General features: G+C 50.8%; 1 protein-coding gene across 1 annotated transcript in view; it reads right to left on the bottom strand.

Moving 5' to 3' along the window:
• The window catches only part of dnah6 (dynein, axonemal, heavy chain 6), a gene marked incomplete at both ends in the record, with an annotated part of 63,825 nt that overhangs the window by 14,967 nt on the left and 22,671 nt on the right, over positions 1 to 26,187 (bottom strand). The window contains 38 exons of the mRNA XM_084458194.1: positions 60 to 189; positions 492 to 613; positions 897 to 1,016; positions 1,602 to 1,740; positions 1,876 to 2,022; positions 2,768 to 2,856; positions 3,363 to 3,523; positions 3,717 to 3,907; positions 4,306 to 4,466; positions 5,499 to 5,634; positions 7,009 to 7,242; positions 7,582 to 7,761; positions 7,878 to 8,058; positions 9,159 to 9,226; positions 12,171 to 12,335; positions 12,575 to 12,700; positions 13,270 to 13,473; positions 13,951 to 14,147; positions 14,810 to 14,933; positions 15,165 to 15,281; positions 16,505 to 16,649; positions 17,606 to 17,841; positions 18,032 to 18,199; positions 18,418 to 18,660; positions 19,399 to 19,539; positions 19,944 to 20,096; positions 20,213 to 20,444; positions 20,820 to 20,974; positions 21,121 to 21,194; positions 21,320 to 21,466; positions 21,909 to 22,080; positions 22,201 to 22,332; positions 23,015 to 23,172; positions 23,639 to 23,786; positions 23,876 to 24,097; positions 24,681 to 24,824; positions 25,111 to 25,293; positions 25,925 to 26,047. Of these exons, the coding sequence (XP_084314320.1) occupies positions 60 to 189; positions 492 to 613; positions 897 to 1,016; positions 1,602 to 1,740; positions 1,876 to 2,022; positions 2,768 to 2,856; positions 3,363 to 3,523; positions 3,717 to 3,907; positions 4,306 to 4,466; positions 5,499 to 5,634; positions 7,009 to 7,242; positions 7,582 to 7,761; positions 7,878 to 8,058; positions 9,159 to 9,226; positions 12,171 to 12,335; positions 12,575 to 12,700; positions 13,270 to 13,473; positions 13,951 to 14,147; positions 14,810 to 14,933; positions 15,165 to 15,281; positions 16,505 to 16,649; positions 17,606 to 17,841; positions 18,032 to 18,199; positions 18,418 to 18,660; positions 19,399 to 19,539; positions 19,944 to 20,096; positions 20,213 to 20,444; positions 20,820 to 20,974; positions 21,121 to 21,194; positions 21,320 to 21,466; positions 21,909 to 22,080; positions 22,201 to 22,332; positions 23,015 to 23,172; positions 23,639 to 23,786; positions 23,876 to 24,097; positions 24,681 to 24,824; positions 25,111 to 25,293; positions 25,925 to 26,047 (5,968 nt within the window). The remainder of the gene's footprint in view (positions 1 to 59; positions 190 to 491; positions 614 to 896; positions 1,017 to 1,601; positions 1,741 to 1,875; positions 2,023 to 2,767; positions 2,857 to 3,362; positions 3,524 to 3,716; positions 3,908 to 4,305; positions 4,467 to 5,498; positions 5,635 to 7,008; positions 7,243 to 7,581; positions 7,762 to 7,877; positions 8,059 to 9,158; positions 9,227 to 12,170; positions 12,336 to 12,574; positions 12,701 to 13,269; positions 13,474 to 13,950; positions 14,148 to 14,809; positions 14,934 to 15,164; positions 15,282 to 16,504; positions 16,650 to 17,605; positions 17,842 to 18,031; positions 18,200 to 18,417; positions 18,661 to 19,398; positions 19,540 to 19,943; positions 20,097 to 20,212; positions 20,445 to 20,819; positions 20,975 to 21,120; positions 21,195 to 21,319; positions 21,467 to 21,908; positions 22,081 to 22,200; positions 22,333 to 23,014; positions 23,173 to 23,638; positions 23,787 to 23,875; positions 24,098 to 24,680; positions 24,825 to 25,110; positions 25,294 to 25,924; positions 26,048 to 26,187) is intronic.

Here is a 26,187-nt window from a genome sequence, read left to right as displayed (position 1 = left end):
GTTTTTAGTGTTTAGGCTTGTCCTGTGTGTGTGTGTGTGTGTCTCCCCCTCTCTCTCACCAGGTATCTTAGCCAGTATGGAGTCGGCTAGCTCGTGGACGATCTCGTCGTTGCTCTTGGCTCCACCCCTGGCCGAGGAGCGAGGCTGCACCTCCAGGATGGTGTTGATCAGATTCATGGTCTCTTGCCGCTGGACACAAACACACACACACGATACAATACGAAACACAAACACACACACACACACACACACAGGCAATTCAGACTTGTTCCCATACCAGGCTGTTGCTGTTGATGAGGTGACTACTCTACCGGCTATAGAATATTAGTTTATTTTCGCAGGTTTATCACAGTTCAAAAAGTGCTTCATTCTAGCAGTTTCATGTGTGATCCTACAACAGAATATGTTAGGATTGGCTCCACTACCAGCACCAAAGACTGTATGAACCCAGTAAGCTAAAGCCCAGGCACACTAGGAGGAGCGGGGCTCACCTGGAAGGCGAGGTTGGCGTTCTCGTGCATGCCAAAGACCTCAGGGTCGTCTATGACGGGCAGGCCCTCGATGTAGCCCCTGTAGTCCTTCAGACTGTCTGCCTCGGGGGCAAAATAGATACCTAATACACACACGCACACACACACAGAAATGGGGGATAAAGGGTCATACAGGCCTTGAAAGAATGGGGGCTGGGCTAAAATGTCCTAGAGGCTTTGTGCGATTACACACACACACACACACACACACACACACACACACACACACACACACAGTGGTGGAGAAGGTGTTGACATAGACACGCACACATCCCTGCTAGGTACCTAAGGTGGAGATTGAGAAGGTGTAGGCGCGCGCACACACACACACACACACACACACACACACACACCCCTGCTAGGTACCTGAGGTGGAGAAGGTGTAGCCATCCTCCAGCGTGTTGGGGGAAAAGAAGCCTTTGAGGATGGTTCTCAGACAACGCTGGTCCCAGGCGTCCGTCACCCTGCCCCCGTACGTGATCTCACCTGGACACACAACACACACGTGACCCCACGGTTACCAGAGAAAGGCCAGGTAGCATGGACACAATAGGTGCCTGGCAGGCAGCCAGAGAGACAGCAGGGTGAAGAGACGAGAGGGGAAAGAGAGAGGTTCTGCACCAAAACACTCTGCCCCTTCTGGTAACACTAACCCTCACGTAACATGCCTACTCCCTACTGAACGAGTAGAACGAGAGAGGGAGAGAGAGAGAGTAAACGGTTCCTATTCATTATCACTCGGGGTTCAAGTGTAAATGATTTATTTAAAGAGGTGCTTTCAAGGGAGGAAGCGTCGGAGAACGAGGAATTAAACAGATATTGCCACAAGCACAAAATGATGGATATCAAATTAGTCTGGAGAGTGCGTGATTCCAAGAAGCAGAATTGAAGGCCTAGTCCTCCGAAGGTGCAATCGAAAAAGGATGGGAGAGCCAAGACAAAGATATGACAAAGCTTGCTCTTCAAAGCTGGGACGATTGCTATTTCCCTAGGCGTTAAGCATAACCCTGGTGGAAATGAAGCTTTAATAACTTTTGGGGAAGTCTGTGGTGCAGTGGAGATTTTAGTCACCAGTAATGTAGATGAGTGCATCCCAGGGGATGCTGCCTGCCTGGCAGTAGAGATTGAGGTTGAGCAGAGCACACTCTCTGTCACTGTCGTTGAACTCGTAACGGATGTTCCAGCCCAGAGGACCGAACTTCTTCCTCTCCTGCAACACAGACAGAAAACCTGTTATTAACAGTGTGTGTGTGTGTGTGTGTGTGTGTGTGTGTGTGTGTGTGTGTGTGTGTGTGTGAGAGAGAGATTGTGTGTGTGTGTGCGCGTGTGTGTGTGTGTGTGGGACCTGGATGATAGCGTGGAAGAAGCAGACTCCGAAGATGATCTTCCTCCACTGGCGTCCCAGGATGTGCTCCTCAAAGAAGTTGCTGGTGATCTCCGTAAACGCTCGCCGCACGTTGGCACGGAGACCCTTGGGAGGCTCGTTGGTCACCTGGCGAGAGAGAGAGGGGGAGGGGGAGAGAGTGAGCAGGGTATGACAGCATCTCTAATGGAGTGTGTGTGTGCGTGTGTGCGTGTGTGTGAGAGAGAAAGAGAGAGCGAGAGAGATTGAATGGGTGAGATTTGCTGTCTCTTGGGAGAGAAAATGAAAAACAATAAAAGAACGAGAAAAACATCATCATCAATTGTCATCAATCAAAAAATAACAAATTGTCATCAATTTGCAGGGACAAAACTAAACAAAATCCCTCTTCACTGATTATTCAACCATTCCGAAAACCCAGAGGCAACCAACAACAAATAGTGGCTGGATACTACAGGACGTTCAGGAAAAGCTCCGGCGCTTGCCGTGTGTGTCATCTGTAGACACTAGACAGATAAACAAGCACTTTAAAAGAGCCTCCTTCTTCAGTGAAAGGCGGTATGTCCTGTTTGCCTTTAAATACAAAGAAACATTACCAGGGGCGGACTGGGGAAATAATTCAGGTCGGGCAACGTAGCCCCAGCCGGCCCACTGAACGGGCTTTCCGATTTGTTGAGTGGGGGGGGGGGGTGCTGAGAGAGTTGTTGGGGGGGGGGGCGGCCCACACCGGCCCATCGGGATTCGTCCTGAACGTACAGTACAGTATATTAAGTGGCTTGCGCATGTGTTCAACGTCTCTATCATCGGGACATTCCGAGGACACGCCAGGGGTTATGTAATATACAGTATAAGTGTGTGTGTGTGTGTGAGTTACCTTGACAGAGTTCTGGAGCACGGTGACAGGGAACACTTTGGTGGGCATGGAGCTGAGAAACAGCCTGAAGTTCTCATGGATGGATGTGTCTGTGTGGGAGAAGGGAGAAGTTACACACACACACACACACACGCTTTTCAGGGTAAGTCGAGTCCATGCGTGTACAGTATCAGAGAAGACCTGGGAGGCGCAGTAGTAGCAGGTGTGTGTTAGTGTGAATACGCGTGTGTCTGTGCCATTCCATTACAATAACAATACCCCATGTAATGTCCTGATCAACAATGTTCTGTTCTGGCCCGATTTTACTCTGTCCTTACCTCAAGCCAACCCCTAACACAAACGCGCGCACACGCACGTACACACACACACACACACACACACACACACACACACACACAGCAACACACAGCTGCAACACACATACTGCATCATCATCATGCCAAATGTACCACTAACTTTCTCACTTTCTCTCTAGTTGAACTGGAATAGTGGTCTGTAGTAGTCACAAAGAATAGCATTGTGAACATGGTGTGTGTGTGTGTGTGTGTGTGTGTGTGTGTGTGTGTGTGTGTGTGTGTGTGTGTGCGTGCCACACCAGGTTCAGTGAAGGTCTTGATGAGCTCCTCCATAGCCAGCATCCAAGAGACGGCCAGATGACAGTTCTGGAGGAAGATCCAGTTCCCGGTCTTCAGGGCTGCCAGGATCATCTTCTCCGCTATGGGACCCTGGCCCTGACCCAGAGATATGGACTCCACCCTGGGGAGTGAGGAGGGAGAGAGAGTGGGAGGGGGGGTCACACCCTGGAGGAGAGAGGAGGGGTCTGAAGCTTTGGATGGGCCCCTGCCTCCTACCTCTCCCCTCCCTCTCATCTCTCCATCCCCTCTCCTTCTCTACCTCCTTGATGAAGGCCCCAGCGGGGTAGACGCCCGCCACCTCCCCCCTCCCTCACCTGTCCAGGCAGCCCCTCTCCTTGGCGAAGCGCTGGAAGGCCCCCATGGGGTCAGAGCCCGTGCTGAGGATGAAGACCAGCGGCGTGGAGGGGGACATGTCGCTGTAGAGGGTGGCCAGGTCCACGGGGGGGTTCTCCACAAACACCTTCCCCAGGCTGACGATCACAAACTCCGTCACTGCAAAGACCACCTGGAAGAGATGGGGCGGGGGGGACAGAGAGGGAGGGAGTGTTAAGCAACGTTGTGCTTAAACAACACAGTAGTAGCTAACTATTCCGGTGTCTATGGATATCATGCATGGCTGTATAATTAGAACATGCAATGATATCATGGTGGAGGTGAGAAAACCGAAGCGAAACATCACGGAGGAAGCCAGAAAAAGAAAAAGACAATCTGATAACTTTATGACAGTACGACAGTGCACTTACTCGCAGAGCCTGTGGGGGCGCAGTTCCGAGAAAACCGGAGAAAACGCTATGTATTGCTTTTACATGTACTACCACACACGTACTACCACACATGCACGCACACACACACACACACACACACACACACACACACACAGAGCCACCTCTACCCATGTCCTACCTTCTCCTCCATGAAGCTCTTGATGAGCACCAGTTTCTGGAAGGCCCCCAGCCTCTCGTTCCAGTGGCCCCGGACCCCCTTCACCTGCTCCTCTGCTAGTGGGGGCAGCTCGGCCACGTAGCCCTCCCAGCTCTCCGGGTTGATACGGGCGTCTAGGCGCCCTGGGAGGGACAACAGGTCGGGGTGATGCTAACTGTTTGTGGTTAGCCCCCAGGCTGTAACCATTTTGATACATGTGTGTTGAGGTCTTATCTCCATTAGCTCTTGTCTTGTTTTAGCATTTGTTACCTTTAAAGGACCATGCTGGTCTAAATATGATTTGATCTCCTTAAACTCAGCAAAACAAAGTCACCCAACATATATCACATTACCGCAATCAATTTTCCGAAGCAAAGCTCACCTTAAATTATGTATTTTCGAGTTTCACTTATATTTCAAAAGTTGAACGTGGTGGCTTTAAAACATGTTTAAATTGTTCCCTCGTTGCGCTGACAAACTCACCCCAGTTAGTTTCAAATAATTTTCTGTAGTTTTTAAAAATATTATTTTCCTTTGAATCCACTGAACTCCTGCGCTATATTCTCTAATCCACCTACGTTAGATTCTCTACCCAGTATTCCTAGCAATGGCTACTATGTAAACAGAAAGAAGACAGACCATTGGTGTAGGCTGTGCAAAGAGGTTAAAACGAAAATAATAACTACTGAAAATTATTTACTTCTGCCAGGTATACCATATGGTACAAATCAGATAAACACGGTATTAGGAAACATAAAATGTTCTTAGCCTAGATCCTGTGGTAGTCTATTACATATAAACTGAGGTCTGAGTTTAACCATTTCAACTCAGTTACACCAACAAAATGCATTCATGCTCGGAGGCCTGTGCTCTCTGAGCCCCATCTCTAGTTTGGACTAGGATTACGCAAAAACTACCAGACCGCTTTTCATGAAACCCGTTGGAGGGGTGTAGCGTGGGCCAAATTAGAGCCCTTTCAATTTTGGCGAGCACAGATTAAATTTCATTTCAAACCTTTATTTGAACTCGTAAGGCCCCTCATTTACTGTGACAATGAGCTTACATAAAAACAAAGACACACAAATCAACAAATACATTCAATAATAAACCACAAAAGTCAGTTAAGAAATGCATTCAGGGGCGGAGGTCTGTGTGCGTCCTGTGTGTTGTCCTACCTAGCTTGACGTGGATGGGGGTGGAGGTGATCTCCCTGGAGAGGCCACTGAAACCGGGCAGAGTGTCCTCCAGCTCACAGCACGTCTCCCAGGTGCAGTCAGACAGCCAGGGGACCTCTGGCTTAGCAGCGCGCTCCTGAGAGGGAGAGGGAGGGATGGAGGGATTGAGAAGGAAGGAGGGGACAAATGAAGAGAATATGAGGGAGGTGGCGGGGGGGGGCGGGGGTAAACACAGAGAGGGATAAGGGTTGGGGAAAAAAACAATTCTTAGATGCATCACAATTCACTCTTGAACGATGCATCGATCGATGCGGAAAACTCATAATCAGTTTTTTATTTTTATGGCCTGCACTTTACGCGTAAATTCCTTGCATCTTGATGGGAAAAAAGCTGGTGAATCGTAACTTACGTAACAGACGTGAAACAAACATGCGCGCCATGTTTACGGTTCAGTTTTGGTGATGATGACTGAGCACTAGACAGAAATCTGACCGGCACCCGCTGCTTTAAAAGCGAATGTATGGAAGCACTTTGGCTTTTCGTTTTAGAATCGATAGTCGTTTTATAAATCACATTGTTGCCCTCTGAATCAGAACCAAATTGAATGGTGAGTTGGCTAGAGATTCCCACCCCTAAAGAGGGATGGAGTCCGATAGATACCCCCGTGTCTGCTGTGGATGTCGTAGCATTTAGTTAACACACACACGTACACACAGACATACACCAGCCCACTTCCGGCTTTAGGCATGGGCCATAGCAAACCCACACCAGTATCTGCCATGTCTCTCCTATGATGCTTTTTTAGCCTCTCTTACTCTGAAATGTAATGTATTGCTTTATAAATGTTCTTAGCCGGTAGACAAACATACTCCAGGAGCTTGCTCAATCGCCTTGTTGAGAGGGGTCAGGGAAGAATTTTTACAGCTCACTTATCTGGCCCCCGGGTGATTACTGTTTTTTTGCTTCCCTCTGGAATATGTAGAGAGTGGGTCGTATGCCCACCTCCCTTGTTCTCTGTAAAGCGTATTGTGTTGCCTCTGGGTATGAAATGCGCTATACAAATAAAGCTTTGATTTGATTTGATTTGAGTGCAAAAGAGAAAGGAGGGATAAGAAGGACCCCGCAAATGAGAGAACAGGGCCAAAATGGAAAAGAGGCAGGGGGAGGTATGGAGAGATGAAGAGGAGGAGGGAGAGAAAGGGAAGAGAGATATGGAGAGCGTGCGAGTGGTGGTGATGGATAGAGTGACGATGGACGGATAGAAGGATGGGAGAGTAGAAGGGGAAGGAGGAGGAAGAGGGGGGGTCAACATCGGAATGAAGAGAGTGCTATGCGGTGATAGGCGGTGCGTTGTGTGAAATGAGAAGGGCTGCCCCCAAGAAACTGCTTCTTATTTCCGTTCATGGGGGGAGCAATTTCGATTAATTGCACCCATTGACGGCGGTGAAATTATAAAAGTGAAAACCACCGCCCCGCCCACCTGACTGTCGACCCCCACCCACCAACCGACCTTGTCAACGGGCGGAGCCCCCCGCAGGAAGTGCTGCCACTCGGCGTCGGAGACCTCGCCGCGCTGCCTCATGATGTCCACGCAGAGCATGAAGCTGTAAATGGCCTTGTGTTGCTCGAACAGGCCCCGGGACACGTTGGCGTAGGAGGTGAGCAGCGTCTGCTCCAGCAGGGTCTGGAGACGCACCTCCAGCACCTCGCTCCTCTCCGACGCCTCGATGGTGCTGTTGAAGAGCTAGGGGGAGGGGCCGGAGAAGGAGAGAGGTTCAGGGTTAACTTTTTGTTTTGACTGGGATGGGGTGCACTGTAACATTGTTGCTGCTTTCCAGCGGTGTCCTGGGAGGGAGGGAGGGAGAGAGAGAGAGAGAGAGAAGGGGAGGAGGGGGGTGGAGGATGTGGAGAAGGAGGAAGAAGCGAGAGACAGACCAGGATCAGGGGGTAACCATACAAGGATGAGCAGAATGCACAAGAATGCATGTGCATTCCGTCTTCCTTGTGTCCCTGTTTATTTATTTTACCCGCGTTTATGGAGCGGGAATAGTCGTGGTTGTGGTTGAGTCTGCCCCGGCCTCACCTGTTTGAAGTACTTAAGGGAGAACTGGTACATGGGGTCTATCTCGGAGAGGCTGGCGATGACAAAGTACATGACGGAGCCGCGCGTGGCTACGGGCCGGTAGCGCTCCCGGGCTGCGTTGATCATCAGCTCGGTGGCCTCCGCCTCCTCCAGGCGCTGCTTGATGGCCTCCGACGTAACCTGGGGAAGGGGTTCAATTCAATAAAATAGCTTATCGTTTTAAAGTTGCTTATCGTTTCATTTAGGCTACCCCCCACCCCCAGTAACAGCCTGACGACCCCGCCCTGGCCCCTGACCTTGGACTCCTGCAGGGTCTGGACCAGCTCCTCGTTGTCCAGGATGTTGCCCTCTGAGGTGAAGAGCAGCTTTAGGATGCGGTCCTCGATGGCCTTCAGCTGGTTGCGGTCAGTGTTGATGCGCACGATCAGCTGGTTCCTCTGCTCCTCCAGCTCCGGACGCTCCAGACGAACCACGTCACTGAGGAGGGAGAGCGGTCGGAATGAAGCCAGACACTTGCTTAGAGATTCCAAACCATTGAGAGACAGAGTGGCAGGGGCGGACTGGCCATCGGGATGTTCGGGACAAATCCCGACGGGCCGGTACTGAAGTGCCCCGAACTAGTGGTCAGTTAAAAAAAAAATGTAAGTAGGCAAAATGCTGTCTGTCAGTATCGCAATACGGCCCAGTGCCGCCATGGGCCTGCCCTCCCGTAGTGCTGTTTGCTGGTAGATGTTCAGAGTGAACTATTACGATAGGTCAGCTTTGTTGTCAATCAATGGTCTGATTTGTGATCATGCGAACCGTGTAGAATCAATCCCACAACTCTTGTTTTCTCCTGGCGAATAGAGTGCTAAAAATCCAATTTGGACTGGAGCAGAAGTCCGAAAGCGAATGTGAAACTTTGACACAGCTAAAACAGACAACGTAATAGTATACATATACATAGAGTCTCTATACGAAACATTTTATCATTCATTCAATGCAAGCTGGATCAACAAATGGAGATGGCTGCATTATATGGAGCATGGGGATCACGTCTGTTTTAACTGTGTCAAAGTGGTGGAGAAAGGTCTAATTAATGAAGATAATGTTCTCCATCCACAAACAAGGGCATTTCAAAAGTTGAAAACATATGCTGCCTAGCCTATGTGCCTCTTCGTCTGAGAGAACAAATACGCCATCTGAAGACATGGGCCTACATACAACAAAATAAGACTTGACACAGGCCTACAGTAGGCCTACAGTAGTACCTTTTTTTTGTTTCTCTCCGCACCCCTGTTCAAAACAAGCTTTGCAAATTGGTTTTTAAAAATCCACCAAAATGCAGGAAATGAAGTGTTTAATGCTCAACATTTTCCGGGGGAGTGTTTAATGCTCAACATGTTCCGGGGAAGTACCTCCAGACCCCTGCTTCATAGTATCCCCTGATTATGTGGTTCAATCTGGCGCGGCTGATCCACACTCCGCACATGGGCACCTGCACACACTCACAAACGCTTGTGGCCCGGTGCGTCTCAACGTCCCAGGACAAATTTGTGTCCCAGTCCCCCGCCGCAGAATGGTCTGTACACAAGTACCTGAGAAGTTGGTCTTCCAGGCCAGACTTGGTGACGGTGAAGTTGATGATGGTCACCTTGATGCACACCTGGAAGACAGAAAACAGAATACATTGACTATGAGTGACAGAAAACGCATATGAAGCGGACCCCCTCTTAACAACAGGTGACTGGTTCAAATGCACCCCGGTGGCCCCACTGTGACATTTGTCACCGAACTAGCCTTGTCACTGTGATTTCACACAGTAAAGTAATGACTGTCTGCACCTGACAGCTGTGGCTGTCATCTGTGCCTAAAGAGGAATAGCCTTGATCTTGTAACCGATGCCAGTTCTCTGTGGCGGTTAGTCATAGTGCTGCTGACAGCTGGCATGGTGAGAGGAAAGGGAGAGGGAGGGAGGGAGGGAGGGAGGGAGGGAGGGAGGGAGGGAGGGGGAGGTCATATGGGGGTTGTTTGAAGATATGTTGTTTCAGCATATATTTTTCAAACCAATAATTACTCCGATCACGTTTTCTTCTATTAAATGAACTGGCATGTAGTAGGGTCTAGAACCTCACTTTTGTGACCATCCTCCATGCCAAAAATCCCATGATGTATGATATGATCATGTTGTGACACTAAGTAGTTGTGATCAGTTTCATTCATTTCCCGAGTCCCGACAAGATCAGAATATACTGTAACTTCCGCCCCGCTGAGGACTGTGAGTGTGTCGTCTCTACAGGTACAACGTAAATAAAGTGGAAGTTTCAAAGATGGCCACCAACGTAAGTAGAGTGAACATGTAACTTTTATACAGGAAGGTAAGATGTGGTGTTTGGGGTCTGTTAAATTAAAGTGCACCTTAGGCCTACTCTATCTCTGTCTAACATGAACCTGACACATAGAAATTATGAATATATATAGAATATTATATGCCCTGATCGCCTCAGTATTGAGCTAGCTACAGTACAGCTGTTCTGCAGGCGCACCCTCGGCTACAATGGAAGTTAATGGGGCCAATGAGATGTTGGAAAAAGTCCCAGCTCAGATTGCTTTGTGTCAGCAAATAAAGGAACCATGCAAATAAACATACAGTGTGTGATGATGAGCGCTACTGTATCTACGAGCGCTGCGAGGGGAGTGAGCTAGGAGATGTACTCATGGCGGGAGGAGGTACTGCTCTGTCCATCATGCTCTGAAAGGCAAGCATGACAAGCGGAGGCTGCGGTTGCTTGACGCTCATGTATGAGGCGCTCATGAGTCAGCTGGTGAAGGGGAGGCTCATGCCCAGCCTGGCGGATGAGATGAGGGAGACCTGAGAGACACCAATCTCTGAGAGATACCCGTCTCTCTGAAGAATCCCGCGCTGCTGCTCATGCGGAGGATGATGCTGAGCTCTGGAGCCTCATCGCCAACTTCTTCCCAGGTGGAGGCCAGTGGCACGACAGACTACCGGAGGGACTTCCTGTTCATGACAGATGCGCTCATGCACTATGTGCACACAGTCCATATCTGCAGCTGGGATGAGTTTGTCAGCTCTCTCACACCATGCTGCCATGGATGGTATGGGAGGTGGCTGGACAATGCTGACTGCTCTACCTGATGATCAGATCACTTTCCTTCGTACCGACTTCACTCAGGCCATCACAGGCAACCCCTACTCCAACATGGCGTGGGATATGTGGATCAAGTGTACATGAACAAGGGTGGCAAAATGAAGTCTGGCTGGCTCTCCATCCTCCAGAATGAGAAACGGCTACTGGTGACTCCAGGAATGTGAACAATGTGGCCCAGGTCTGGGCGTCTCACAACACCTTGGCCAACCGAAAATAAACCAAGAGGAAACACATGGAATGTGTCCTGAAACGGATGTGAGAAGATGAGCAGTGCGTGGACCCGGATGCATGAGTTTGACTCCTTCCCGTTCGACCCAGCATCACCCACCCTTCACCTACACTCAGCCCCGCCTGCCTCTGTTGAACTCATTGCAGACATCAACTCAGCCTGGCTGTGGGAGAGGAAAAGCTGAACAGCTTTTTGCAAGACTGGGTGTTGCCGGGCTCACACTACAGGATTTCTGGGCCAATTTATCTCCGATTCAGCCCTCCCGACAATCGGAGGAGAAATCTGGTCTGGAACATTGGTCGGTACCAATGTTTGGCCCAGATGATCTTGTAATGTGAGGGGTTTACAGGTCCAATCTTATACCTCCCAATCAGCTCGCAGACCCATCGGGGCAGCCCCAATAATATCAAACATGTTTGATATTTAGGATTATTATGTCACTACTTTTCACGGAGAGACCAGTGGTTTGTTGCTCCCGCGGGCAGGATAAGATCCTGTAGTGTGTCATGAGCTGTTATTTTTAAATCTTGTTGTGAGTGCATATTGGAGATTCTCGAGAAGAACATCTCTTAAGATTCTCCTTACATGCGTGATGCAACCTGATTTCAAAATCGGTTAGGATTTTAAATATCCTTTAGTGTGAGCCCGGGTATAAGAATACCTCCGTCCATGCATCTATACCTCTGAGCAAACGCTTAAAGGACTGGTTTGGAATTTAGCATTATAAGCCTTATAAATAAAACCTGATCGTAAGCATAGGGAGGGAGTGTGTTGTTAACTGCTCTAGAGGGTGAAATGACCTTCAGCCTCCCAGTTGTCGGTTGTGATCCTAAGATAAACTGGGCCCTGAGAAACCTACTGTATTAATTCACACCAAGGTGATGACAGAAAGCAAACAGGATCCAGGTCACATTGAACTCAATATGGGCCACATTCCATGACTTGGCCCCCTTCCCTAGGGCCTTGGTGGTGACTGGTTCTCCTAGGGCTGAGGGGACCAAATAGGCATGTGACAACAAGGAAAGTTAAAGGTTAAAGTGATTGGCCTGACTGAAATACAGGGTAAGAACTACCCTGAAGCTACTCTTCTGTCACTGGACAGAGGAAGTACTTTAAGTGAATCATAACAACACTGAATTGTCCGTTTTTGAGGAGAAATGGTAGAAAAATAAGCGTGGTTCCATGTCATGGCGTGTCGGGTGACTGACCTCAGGCAGGTAGTGCGGGTTGGCCATCTTGGTGGTCATGTAGAACCGGAAGTTCTTGTCGTAGTCAATGTCGGAGTCTCCCAGGCGGATAAGTGTGCGTCCACCCGCCACAAACGTCTGCTTCAGCAAGATGGGCTCCAGCGCCGGGTCCAGGGTCTCCTTCAGCTGCTCACACGGAAATAACATATAAAATGGAGGTCAGAGCTCCGTTGGTCTCCATGATAACTCAAATGGAGGGCAGTTACTCCAGTGGTGTCTATCTACTGAGGTCACAAAATGACTGTCCTATGGATAGCACAGGGTCTAAAATAACTCTTGACAGAAAACGGCCATCTGCATTGGCCCCGCGGTCTCTCTGGTCTCCGCGCCATCTCTGGAAAAACAAGACAGCGGTCGGTGCTGACCTCCTCCAGCAGGACAGGCATGCCCAGGCGTATGGCGTTTTCCAGCGTCCGCAGGAAGTTAGAGTCAGTCAGCTTGATGACCTTCAGCCCGTTCTTGGTCTCCTTGGTGCGGATCCAGCGATTGGCCTGGAGGCGGGGACGAGAATAACGTCATGATTTCAAGTCACCTAAGCCATTCCAAAAGCCTATGAAAGTTTCACTGTCTATGAGCTGTGCTCACATTCACATCGATGTAATTAAAATGCTGAAGGAGATCAAGCTACGGAATGTAGAAGGTAGTATTCCAGACCCATTTATGATCCTCTGTGTGTGTTTGTGTGTGAGTGTAACATGCGGCTAGAGGGGTAATAGCCTGTCTCAGTGCTGTGTGTGTCTGGGTCTTTGTCTCAGACAAGATACAACGACCCACTGGCCTCCTGCTTTGTGACAGAGGGTGGTCTAAGACCCAGAGCCAGAGTCATAGGGATTATCTACAATATCTGAGACCACAACATTCATACCCTGGACTTAGTTCATCATCAAAACCATACAGAGGACACACACAACACAGCGAGATATATGTATATATATACAAACATATATTACATTGGCTGGAATCAAGAGTATCTATATGATTAATTCTGGGTTCATTGAACGATTCCAAACATATCTGACGAAATTGCATGACGGGCGATGATGCGCCGGGCGCTGATCACCTGATCCTGAGGGTCGATCATGAGCGGCCAGCGGCGCCCGCGGGTCACCAGGACGCCGTTCTCCGTGGAGACGGTGTCACGGGGCAGCCCCTCGGCGTTCCACTGGCGGATCTCGTAGGGGTCGCCCAGGACGCTGATGAGGCTGAAGCTGGCGCTGATGGGGATGTCAAGCTCCTGGCAGCGCGCTATCCACTGGCCAATCAGCTACAGGGTGGAGAGGGAGGGGGGGGGGGGGGGAGTAGGATGTACACACGCACACACACATACAAACGTGTACCAAATATACACCACCACACTACTGAACATACACTAGGTTTGTACTGACAGTCAAACATCATCTATGAGGCTGTGAGAGCGAGAGAGCCGGGGTGGAGCAGCTATCTGTCCAGCAGGCCGGTGTCGGGGGTTCTGTCTGGCACCAGGTCCAGCTCTCTGTCTCGACCGGTGTGTGTGTGTCTAAGCCTGTCGTGCACTCAGGAACAGGCAGACCTCACTGGGTAGCATAATCAAGCGTCCGCCACAAAGACTTGTTGTCCCTCAGGAGCTTCGGGCACGCTTGGTTTAACTCGCCAAACAACCCTGGCGGGTGAGGTTTGCACTTTGGTGGGTTTTGTTTTATGAGCTCTACTGTATGTCTTTGATAATGTGACGTAGGTCACACGCGACGGGTCGCACGCGTACCAGTTGTCTGTAGTGAGAGGTGAAGGCGCCGTAGTAGGCCACGCAGGCGGCGGCAATGAAGACGTTGCCGACCGCGTTGTGGATCTCCTGCTCGAACAGGGCGATGCTCTCCTGCCAGCGCACCTGCTCGTCGCCCAGCGCCAACGCCAGCTTCCCCGCCCGGCCCAGACGGGCCTCCGTCAGCGCCATGGTCTTAGCTGAGAGAGAGGGTGAGATAGAGGCGTAAATAAAGCGTAGAGTTAGAGCTTTCTACAAAAAACATGACCACTAGTACCCAGACGCTCCTCCTCCTCCTACCCACTAGTACCCAGACGCTCCTCCTCCTCCTACCCACTAGTACCCAGATCCTCTGCCTTCTCCTTCTCTTCCAATACCCAGACCCTCCTCCTCCTCCTCCTACCCACTAGTACCCAGACCCTCCTCCTCCTCCTACCCACTAGTACCCAGACCCTCATCCTCCTCCTCCTACCCACTAGTATACAGACCCTCCTCCTCCTCCTACCCACTAGTACCCAGACCCTCATCCTCCTCCTCCTACCCACTAGTATACAGACCCTCCTCCTCCTCCTACCCACTAGTACCCAGACCCTCATCCTCCTCCTCCTACCCACTAGTATACAGACCCTCCTCCTCCTCCTACCCACTAGTACCCAGACCCTCCTCCTCCTCCTCCTACCAACTAGTACCCAGACCGTCCTCCTCCTCCTACCCACTAGTACCCAGATCCTCTGCCTCCTCCTTCTCTTCCAATACCCAGACCCTCCTCCTCCTTCTGCTCCTAGTACCCAGGCCCTCCTCCTCCTCCTGCTCCTAGTACCCAGGCCCTCCTCCTCCTAGTATCCAGGCCATACTCCCTCACCCAGGCCCTCCTTCTCAGCCACGCTGCTGTCAAACTGGTCCTGGAGGATCTTGATCTGGTTCTCCACCTCCTGGAGCTGCTGCTGCTTCTCTCTCAGGGTGGCCATGGTGGCATCAAGCTCAGTCTGGAGAACACACACACACGCACACACACACACACACACACACACGCAGCTCAACCTTTTACCAATGTATTGATGACCATAAGAAAGTAGAAGGAACACAACATAATGCATGGCATGGCATAATGCATTCTCTGTGTGTGTGTGTGTGTGTGTGTGTGTGTGTGTGTGTGTGTGTGTGTGTATGTGTGTGTGTGTGTGTGTGTGTGTGTGTGTGTGGGCCACATGACTGACCTGCGCTGCGGCCAGTTTCTGTCTCTTGGGTCCGACCTCCTTGAGGATCCTGGAGTAGAGGTCCATAGCCCTGACCCACATGCACATGGACCTGCAGGCCTTGGACACCTTCTCCACCTGCTCTCCACAGCCAGCACAACATCACCATCACATTGTGTGTGTGTGTGTGTGTGTGTATGTGTGTGTGTGAGAGTGTGTGCGTGTGTGTGTGTGTGTGTGTGAGAGAGAGAGAGAGAGAGAGTGTGTGTGAGAGAGAGTGTGTGTGTGTGTGTGTGTGTGTGTGTGTGTGTGTGTGTGTGCGTCCTCATCTTCACGGTTAAAGCATGTCTCCAAGTGTTACCAACCGAACTCAATTTACCCATCTGGTGTCCCAAAATGCATAACTTTCTGTTTACACCATCAGGACAGCATCAGGTAATAGAGTCCATGTCCCACATATTAAACGGCTGACACTTCTACAAAGGTCTATTCTTAGCCAGATAAGATATATATGTATATATATATATATGTTTTCTCTTGTTTTGTACCTTTTTGACACATTTTCTTGCTTTTATTCTTAGTACTTTTTTAGCACACCTGTAGCACTTGAGATTTTACTGAAATGTAAAGTGCATTACAAATAAAATTGATTATTATTATTATTATTATTATATAGTTGACGTCATAACCAAGGATATGTATCATCTACCCTCCACCCGTCTGTTTCACTCCCCTGTGAAACCGCAAATGTTCCAACGCAGTGACCCCCATGTATCGGATTCACTGGATTAGCTGGATGTCATTGTGATTGATGAGGGCCACGGTGAGGTGTTCCTGAAGAAGCGTTTCTCTCTAAACAGCCACTGGTACAAGCCATTATACAGCTAGGCTACAAGTTTCAGCTAATTGTGTTTATATTTGGCCGCCTGGGCCATGTCCATAGGTTAGGCCTGAGGATTATGGGGTTGACCAAGTGTGAAGCGAAGCCGACTGCTTAATACTCTATTGCTCAATCTCCTCCATTATTGGCATTATTGAATTTGGAGATGTTTTCCATACCCATAACTCCCCTGGTGTAAGTGGTATTTTCTGTATGCTTACTGTACATCACTAAGTAGTACTATGTATATTATACCATCAAGATATATGCATGTGTGTGTATGTACAGTATGTAGTAGATCCTATAAACTTGCTTGTATCCATGAAATGTAACATATGTTAAACGACCCAATAACATGACAGCAATGGAATCACATTTAGGCCCCTGCAATGTAATTTGAATATGCAGACCTAAATAAAGAATTAAATGCGTATGTGTGTGTGTGTGTGTGTGTGTGTGTGCGTGCGTGTGCATGGCTGACCTTTTCGGGGATGAAGTCGGGGTTGTTGACATATTTCCGCAGCTCCTGCAGGATCTGGGGTCTGATGTGTTCCTTGTCGTAGTCCATCAGGCGCTTCAGGAAGTTGGAGTCCCCCAGCACCTGCTTGGCACTGGGCCAGTCTGGCCTGGGGGTGGGGGTGACAGAGAGAACAACAGGGGTGATGTGTGTGTGTGTGTGTGCCTGTGTGTGCATGCATTCCTGTGTGTGTGTGTGTGTGTGTGTCATTGTGCCTGTGTGTGCATGCATTCCTGTGTGTGTGTGTGTGTGTGTGTGTGTGTGTGTGTGTGTGTGTGTGCATGCACAGTCTGTTGTCAGCACACTGCCAGTGTTCTTGGCTCAATGGACCAGCGAGGTATGGGGTGTGCTGTCCGGCTGTTCTGCCGGATACGTCCCTGATACGTCCCTGATACGTCCCTGATACGCCCCTGGGGGGACTGGGAGCTCCATGACTCCCAGTAAGGAAAGATTGAATGGTTGGAGGGTCTGTGCCAAGGTATAATCAACACACACACACACACACACACTCTCTCTCTCTCTCACACACACACACACACACACACACAGAAATGCACACGCACACAGGCCTGGCATACACAGGGCTGCATTAAGCCTCTCCAGGGCCCAAGGCTATGTTAAGAGGGAAGGACACAGCATCCAGAATGGATTATTCTACTGACGAGCGCGCCGGCCTGTGGCGCAACTCTAGGTGTGTCATGCTGGGCAGAGAACTTTTAAAAAGTATGCTTGTCAGTAGAATAATTCATTCAGGATTTATTACTGTAGAGAAAACATGTGGGATTATAATCTGACATACAGTAGCTGGAAAGTATTTGACGATATGGGACTATTCAACCCGTCGTGGGTTGTCTGGGGCCTGGCATGTTGAAGAGAATGAAAATATAAAGTGACTTAGTCGGTGCGTTTTGAGGAACAGGGATAAATGTCTCATAAATGTCTTTACGACTGGCGTGACTATATGACACGAACGAAGCTGTAATGCAGGCCTCTATTGAGAAAAGAAAAGCTGTTTCAACCCGCCTCCCTGTTGGAATAAAGAAAGGACAAGTGATTAATACTGACTTGCTTCCCAAGAGGATGCAGACGGCCTCCATGACAGTCATGACCATGTCGGGGGGCTTGGTGAAGACCCTGATCTCCGAGATGTCCGCCTTGTCCAGGGCGTCCAGGGCCTTGTTGGCGCTATCCAGCGCCGGCAGCGCCTCGTCCAGGTCCCGCTGGGCATCGTCGGCGATGGCCTGGGTGTCCTCGGCCTTGACCTTGGCCAACGCCTCGTCCTCCTGCACCACTCTACGCACCTACACACACACACACACACACACACACACACACATATGCACACACAGTTGTAATGCATTCCCTAGTACACTGACCACTTGATAAACTACACACACAACCAGAAGAAACACATATACACAAACACACACACACAGGTTGAAACACATTGCCTGGTCGACTGATCAGCTAATTAACTACACACACACACACCTTGTCGGCACTCTCCTGGTCGACGGCCAGTTTCTCCATGAGGGCGTTGACGTCGATGGACTTCTGTTTGAGGACGGGCTCCAGGGCGGAGAGGTCCACCTTCATCTTCTCCACCAGCACGTTGGTCTCCAGCAGCTTGGTCAGGCCGTTCTTCACCCTGTCACGGGCCTGCGCACGCAACACACACGCACATTGATACGTCGGTAACTAATCAGTCTGACTGGTCGTCAATCAGAGTTACTGATCACTCATCCCGTCTATATTGATCTCTCACTGCCACCGACTGCTGGCTCTCTTCCCCCAGCATGGCCAGGTACAGGTCGATCGGAGGTATCGATAACTAATCAGTATGATTGATCGCTAAACAGTCTTTCCGTCTCTCTTACAGCCACGAGCTGCCGTCTCTTGTCCCCCAGCATGGCGAGGTAGAGGTTGATGAGCTCCAGGTAGGACGTGGGCGTGGTGTAGTAGCGGCGCCGCAGCTCCGAGTAGAAGCGCTCGGCCATGTCGGTGACGCTGACGTGGATCTCCACGCACATCTCCGAGAAGCTCTGCTTCAGCCGCTCGCTGCCGAACTCCACGCTCACGAAGAAGGTCTGGGAGACGGAGAGCAGGGCCTCGCGGGGCCACTGGAGGGAGGGGAGAGAGGGGGAGGGAGAGAGGGAGGAAGGAGAGAGACAGGGAGGAAGGAGAGAGGGGGATGGACACAGACTGACAAGACAGAGAGAGAGTGGGGGGAGTGTGAGAAAAAGAGACAAAGAGAGAGAAAGGGGTAGAGAGAGGGATGGGGTGGAGAGAGGGAGGGAGGAGAAAGACAGGGAGGAGGGAGAGAGAGGGATGGACACAGACAGACAGACAGACAGAGAGACAGAGAGAGTGGGGGGAGTGTGAGAAAAAGACAGACAGAGAGAGACAAAGGGGGAGAGAGTGAGAGAAAGACAGACGGAGGGCGAGAGAGAGAGACAAAGAGAGAGGGAAAGAGAGAGAGAGGTAGGGTGGTGGGGGAGGGATAGAGAAAAAGAGCGAGTTAAAAGCAGCATTTTAGTAGTGCAACTTTATTGCTCAGTCAGTGACAGGCACCCGTCGCCCCCGCGCCCAACGTCTTTCACAGAGACGGAGAGAGAGAGAAAGCGACGGGAAACGGAGGGTTGGGGTAAAGGCGTGGTTGCTGCTCCCCCTCAGCGTGGGTCACCTTGAGATGGGTGGATGGAGGGATGTGGGTGAAAGAGGGGAGCAAGGGATTATGAAAGTAAACAGACAGACTAAGAGGAAGAGGAGGAGGTGGGGTGAGCCCCCACATGGCTATCTATCTCTCTTTCTCTCTCTCTCTAACACACACACACGCACACACACACACACACACTGACCTGAACAAACCAGTCGATGGTGCAGCAGTTGACCAGGGAGGGGAACATTCGACAGCGGGACCGGAAGGCGTCGCCCACTGGACTCATACACAGAACTATGTGGAGCTTCTCACGCACGCGAGAGATGAAGAACTGGAACACCTGAAACGCACACACACACACACGCACGCACGCACACACACACACAAACACACACAGTTCAGTATTCCAACGCCCCATTACACATCACTGAGTCACATCACTCCCATCTGCTTGCTGCATTTTCTGTTGACTAGACATGTCACAGCTTTCTCTTAAAAGCACCTTCACAAACCTACCGGGCTCCGTTTCTGAGCCAATCCCAGGATTCAAATGAACAGATTAGCAGAATATTTAGCGTTCAGCGGATGGAGCGCTAACATTATCTGTGTGTGTGTGTGTGTGTGTTTGTGTGTGTGTGACTCCCCCTCAGAGGCGGCTCGAGGTCTCATCTGGGCTAGTTTGAGAGTTATTTAGCTGCCTCCTGCCTGTGTGTGTGCGTGTGTGTGTGTGCGAGCGTGTGTTACCTCGTCTCTGTTCCCCTCGTTGATGCCGGCCTCCTTGGCTTTGGGCCGGGTGGCGGCCAGCACCTGTTCCAGCTCGTCCTTCTCAAACAGGTTAGGCACCTCGCCAGAGTTCAACATGTTGTTGATGTCCTCCAGGAAGCCTTCCACTACGATCTAACACACACACACGCACACACACACACAACGTATAGCGTAACCCATAAAAACACAGGTTTTAAATCCACGCGGACTTAAACCCACCCAGACACACCCGCCCCGCCCCCGCTGACCTGCGTGTCCGTGAAGAGGAACACCATGTCCTTGCCGTCCACGCCGGCCATCTTGTAGAGCCTCCTCAGGTCCTCGTGGAAGCTGACGTAGTTGTACCCGCGGCTCAGCTCGATCTGGAAGCAGCGGTAGCCGCAGATGTGGGCCGCCAGCCGCGTCAGCGACTGCTTCCCCGTGCCGCCCACGCCCACCAGCAGGGCGTTGCCGCGCTCCTGGCGGATCATGCGCGCTATCCTGCGGGAGAGAGGAGGAGGGGAGGCGGGGTTTAGGGCGCGGAGGGCGGCCGAGGGGAAGGGCGGGTGTTGTACTGTAGCCACGCGGCCATAAAAAGGTTCCAGGATATTTTGGCGTCTACCAAAGAGAGCTCAGTCGGAGATGCTCATCTTATTGTAGCGTAAACTCACTGATAGTGTTTTAACCTCTCTACCTACTTACGGGCGTGTTCCGTTTGGATCGGACGAGTGGCGTGATGGTCTTTCGACAACTGACAGCAGTTTTGACAGGTTATGTGTTTCGAGTCTCGTACCTGTCACATCTGCTCTGTATAACCTCGATCTGACAAGTGAGGATCGTTTTTTCCCGGGCGATGTTTTTGAGACTGCTGGGTACCTGGAGACGTGCTCGACGGCGTCCTGGAAGAACACCAGCTTGGTCTCCTTGGAGAAGCTCATGTTGTAGTCATCAAGGTAATCCTGCAACACGCCTCTGATCTTGTCTGGGTCCGTCAGGTCCTCGTACAGGCGATCCTCCTTGTCTGCCCCCACCTGAAGATGGAGGGATGGAGAGAGAGGGGGGTGGGGGGTGGAGGGAGGGAACGAGGGAGGGATGGAGGCACAGTGCAGATGAATTGAAGTGGTAGGGTCATACTGTGCCCAACAAGCGCTCAAGTCTCACTGAAATACATTGTTACCTTGATGAAATCTCCAAATATGATAGGCTTGGTCACGAAGTAGGAAGGTTCCAGGTTGAAGCCAAAGTATTTGCCTAACAGAGAACAGAAACTGAGAGAAGAGCAGACCGGACAGACTCCACGTACAGTACGTTCTTCCTGGCTGTTTCTGAGTCGCCGACGTGGCGGCAGGTCACACTAAGAACCGTGGCTTACTCACTGGCCATCTCGGAGATGATGGTGTTGAAGTAGGTTTTGTCCTCGTTGTTGATGAGGCGGTCGTGGAACACCCTCTGACACTCGTGACAGAACAGACGGAAGATCTGGGTCTGGTCACGAACCGTCCCTGGGTCACACTGCAGCATTCCTGGGAGGGAGAGAGGGAGGGATGGAGGGATAGCTAGAGGAATTAATGGAGGGATGGATACAAAACGATACAGCAGGATACCGTATGTGGATGGACTGATGGATGGATGGATGGATGGATGGATGGATGGATGGATGGATGGATGGATGGATGGATGGATGGATGGATGGATGGATGGATGGATGGATGGATGGATGGATGGATGGATGGATGGAGGGAGGCGTGGACGGTTTGTCTTTCTCCTAGTTTTGACGGAGAGCCCAGCCGAGAGTGGTGACGAGAGGCAGAGGGAGAATTCTAAGGTTACGGACGCCAGGGGACACAGGTTAGGGGGGGCTTTGAACTCATCCGATCTCGAGAATAGTGTGTGTGTGTGTGTGTGTGTGTGTGTGCAGGGTGAAGGGCGAGAGAGAGGGACTGAGTGAGTTTGTGTGTCTCCTACCCTGGACACACTTGGACAGGTCTCTGAGGTTGAAGACGTAGTGGGACTTGGCCGGCGTGGGCAGCAGGTCCACGCTCATCCGGTGGTAGATCTCCACGGCGGCGTCGACCACGCTGCCCGCGCAGCTCCTCACCGCCTGGTTGAACTCCGCCAGGAACCCACTCAGGATGGCCTGGAGGACGGACAGACGGAGAGAGAGAGAGAGAGAGAGAGAGAGAGGTTTCAATCATCTTTTAGGTCTCTTTATCTTAATGGGCTGGAGGTGACCGCTCGGAGGTGGACGTCGCCCGACCTTGAAGATCTGCTTGAGGGATTGTTCGGAGGGGGTGGGCAGACACAGCACGCTGAAGTGCCGAATGAAGCGAGGGGTCACGGGGTTGCGCCCGCCCCCGGGGGGGGCGCACGCCGCCGCAATGGTCATGTCCTAAGGCAGAGAGAGACATGGAGGAGGGGGGCAGAGAGGGAAACATAGCAAAGAAAGGGGAGGGAGAAGAAAAGACAGAGAGAGGACCAATATGAGACTTCTTGACATTCTAAAGCATTCCTTTTCCACATTAAGACTGATCATTGATTTTGAGCCAATAATTCATTTGAGTTTTAACCTTCGGCTTCATGCTGCACTTTCAGCACCATGTACTGCATTCGTGATCTGAAGTGTGTGTGTGTTAATGCAGGATGTGCTTGTGTGTGTTTCTCTATGCCATTTCTGTGTGGCGGAATGTTTTCTCTCAAGAGAGTGTGTATTCCGTATGCTGTATTTGTATGCCGCACGTGTGTGTGTGTGTGTGTGTGTGTGTGTGTGTGTGTGTGTGTGTGTGTGTGTGTGTGTGTGTGAGTGTGTGTGTGAGAGTTACGAGGGGCGTCTACTCAGAGAGCACGTAAAAGAGGCTGTTGGAGAGAAGGTTTTGGATCCAAAGTTGCCCGCTGACAACGAGAACAACAGGTGTGACGTAGATCAACAGAGCTACAGTACCGTATTAAACAAGGGGTCAAGGCTGAGTATGCTGGAGTATGCTTGCTAGTGCAAAGGTAAATTTAAGAGTTCTGGTGCTCAATTGAATCCCCTGTGTGTGTGTGTGTGTGTGTGTGTGTGTGTGTTTGTGCACCTGAATCTCCTTCCAGAAGAACTTCTGGCGGTCGTAGAAGCCGTGGAAGTCCTGGAACTGTCGCAGCAGCTCGATGGGCGGCTGGGAGCCGTAGCTGTCCAGCTTGGGCATGTTCAGGTCGTCCACGAAGATCACCATCTTCTTGTTGCCAGGAGGACCTGGGAAGGAGGTAGGGGGGAAAGTGAGGAAGGAAGGAAGGAAGGAAGGAAGGAAGGAAGGAAGGAAGGAAGGAAGGAAGGAAGGAAGGAAGGAAGGAAGGAAGGAAGGAAGGAAGGAAGGAAGGAAGGAAGGATGGATGGATGGATGGAAGGAAGGAAGGAAGGAAGGAAGGAAGGAAGGAAGGAAGGAAGGAAGGAAGGAAGGAAGGAAGGAAGGAAGGAAGGAAGGAAGGAAGGAAGGAAGGAAGGAAGGAAGGAAGGAAGGAAGGAAGGAAGGAAGGAAGGATGAATGGATGGATGGAAGGAAGGAAGGAAGGAAGGAAGGATGGATGGATGGATGGATGGATGGATGGGCAGATTATATATTACATTCGGATCACATATTCAGTAATGTACTGAATATTTGTCTAACCGCTCTCTAAGTCATTTTCCCTATTCTAGTTGTGTGTGGTGACCCCCCTCCTACCCAGGACGTTCTTCCTCTTCTTCTCCAGTTTGGACTGGATGATCTCCTGGGTTCTGGCCGAGGACGTCTGGGCCGAGAAGTTGATGTAGACGGGGACGTAGCCTTCCTTCTCCTGGACGCTGTTCAGCAGGCCGCGGGCCACCACAGACTGACACACACACACACTTAAATGACCAACATCAGTATCGAACATCAACTGAAAGTCATCATGTGGGTTCTGTGTGCGCGTGTTCCTACCTTGCCCACGCCGGTGATGCCCGTGAAGAGGACGGAGTGTCGGACAGACAGCAGCTTCTCCATCAGGTATCCGTAGCGGACGGTGTCGGTCGTGGGCACCAGCGTCTCGAAGAAGGGCAGCTCTCTGTTGTACCTGAAGGACGGGATGATCCTTTCCCACAGCTCCAGACGCCTGTTGGTGAAGTCCATGTACACACTCCACAGGTCGCCCGCGCTGGGGAGCTACAGGCACGCGCGCACACACACACACGCAGACACACACATGCAGACACACACACACACACACACACACACACACACACACACACACGGAACACACATGTAAGCTCAGGATGTATGAACACATGCACACATTATGTGAGCACAAACACACCGACTCACGCACCGTGCACACACACACACACTCACACACACAAATCAAATCAAACATAACTTATATAGCACATTTCATACACAAAGGCAACACAAATACTGATCCTACCCCTAATTTTCCAGAGGGAAGCAAAAAAAACAGTTCACTCATTTAAGTCAATATAGAACTGAATCTTCCCTGAACTCTCAACGAGATGATTGAGCAAGCTCCTGTAAAATGGTTTACTATATTAGCTATATCATAGGAGTGGACCATACTTTTACTGAAACACCAAGCAGTTTTGTATGTATGTGTGCGTGTATGTGTGTGTGTGTGTGTGTGTGTCTTAGAGACGTTGATTGGATGCTCATGATGATAACAGTGACAATGATGGAAACGAGAGATAGAAATCCAGCGATGATGATGATGATGGTGATGACGAAGGTGCCCCACCTTGGCGTCGTTGTTGTCCTCAAACTGCTGTCTGACGAAGCTGTCGAAGGCGTCCCAGTGGGCGTCGGTCAGGTTACCGCCCACCGACCACAGGTAGCAGAACACGAATGTCTGGCACACCACACTGTTCAGGTGCTTGGCCTCCTGACATGCACACACACACACACACACACACACACAGGGAGACATGAGAACACACAGAGAGACAGCGTGTGAGACCCAGCACATGCGCCACTGTGTTTCTGAGCGACAGCGTGGCTGTGAGCGCGCATGTCTGTGTGTGTGTGCTGGGCTGATGTCGCTAGGGTTAGCATGCCCTGCGTACTGCAGACTGTGGGCATTTGTGAGAAATAACTAGCTTGTGACCAATACGGGTGTGCCGGTGTCCATGTGTGTGTGTGTGTGTCTGCGTGTGTGAGGTCTGGCGTACCATGTGGAGGTCGGGACCCCCCTTGCCGAGCAGCAGCGCCTCCAGCAGGCAGCAGAGGGTAGTGACCTTGCTGATGTCCACCTGAGACATGGCCTGGACGCAGCGCTTCACCACGAACTGGAGGCCCTTCTCCACGTACTGCTCAAACAGCTCCAGCAGGTAGGCCCGCACGCCGTCCGGGAGCTGGGGGAGGGACAGACAGAGGGATGCTGAAGGGTCAGTTCCAACGTTTTATCAACACACTCGATATCTTAACTTTACATTGAGGGAGAGAGAGAGAGAGAGAGAGAGGGAGAAAGAGAGAGGAAGAGAGAGATAAAGAGAAAGAGAAAGAGAGAGAAGGTGTAAGTAACGCGCCAGTCTTGTGTGTGAACTGAATATAGACCACTGAATATCTGTGTGCCACTTTGAGTAAAAGCTAGACGACCGTGTACTTAAGTTCAGACACTCAGCAGCAGGTGAACACAGTGTGGAATATCTGATGGGGTCTCACCACGAAACAACAACTTTGTAGCGGAAGGCACGCGTTACCGACGGAGAGAGAGAGAGAGAGAGAACGAGAAAGAGAGGGAGGGAAGGAAGAGAGAGACCAAGACGGAGAGTTCAAAGACACTTGTGGCTGTGATGCAAGATCAACCCGAGCAGCTTTGATGCTTCCGAATTTCGGCAGGTGTTCACGACTTGGTAATGCTGATTGTGATCAGTTTACAGCACGAAGACAACAAGCACGTCCATATTTGACAGAAACCTATGTGTTATGTGCTTTTTTTGTGTGTGTGTGGGGGGGGGGGGGGGGCAGGGGGTTGTACAGTACCTTATTGCCCAGCTGAGTGATCCATGTTTGGACGTATGGCATCCACTTGAGTTCGTCCGAGTCGATGTAGACCATCCCACAGCGACTCACTGTGGCTGGAGAAGCCACAGCCAGGTCCTGGACCTGGATCACACACACACACATGTACACGCACACGCACACACAACACACACACACGCACAGACACACACACACACAGACACAGAGTAAATTCAAATGAATGAAATAATCCTTTCCCAGCTCTTCTATGAAGTCTCTCTAAT

This window comes from Borostomias antarcticus, assembly GCF_949987555.1.
Source record: "Borostomias antarcticus genome assembly, chromosome: 24".
Classification (NCBI taxonomy): Eukaryota; Metazoa; Chordata; class Actinopteri; order Stomiiformes; family Stomiidae; genus Borostomias; species Borostomias antarcticus.
This window is presented reverse-complemented; position numbering and strand designations above follow the sequence as displayed.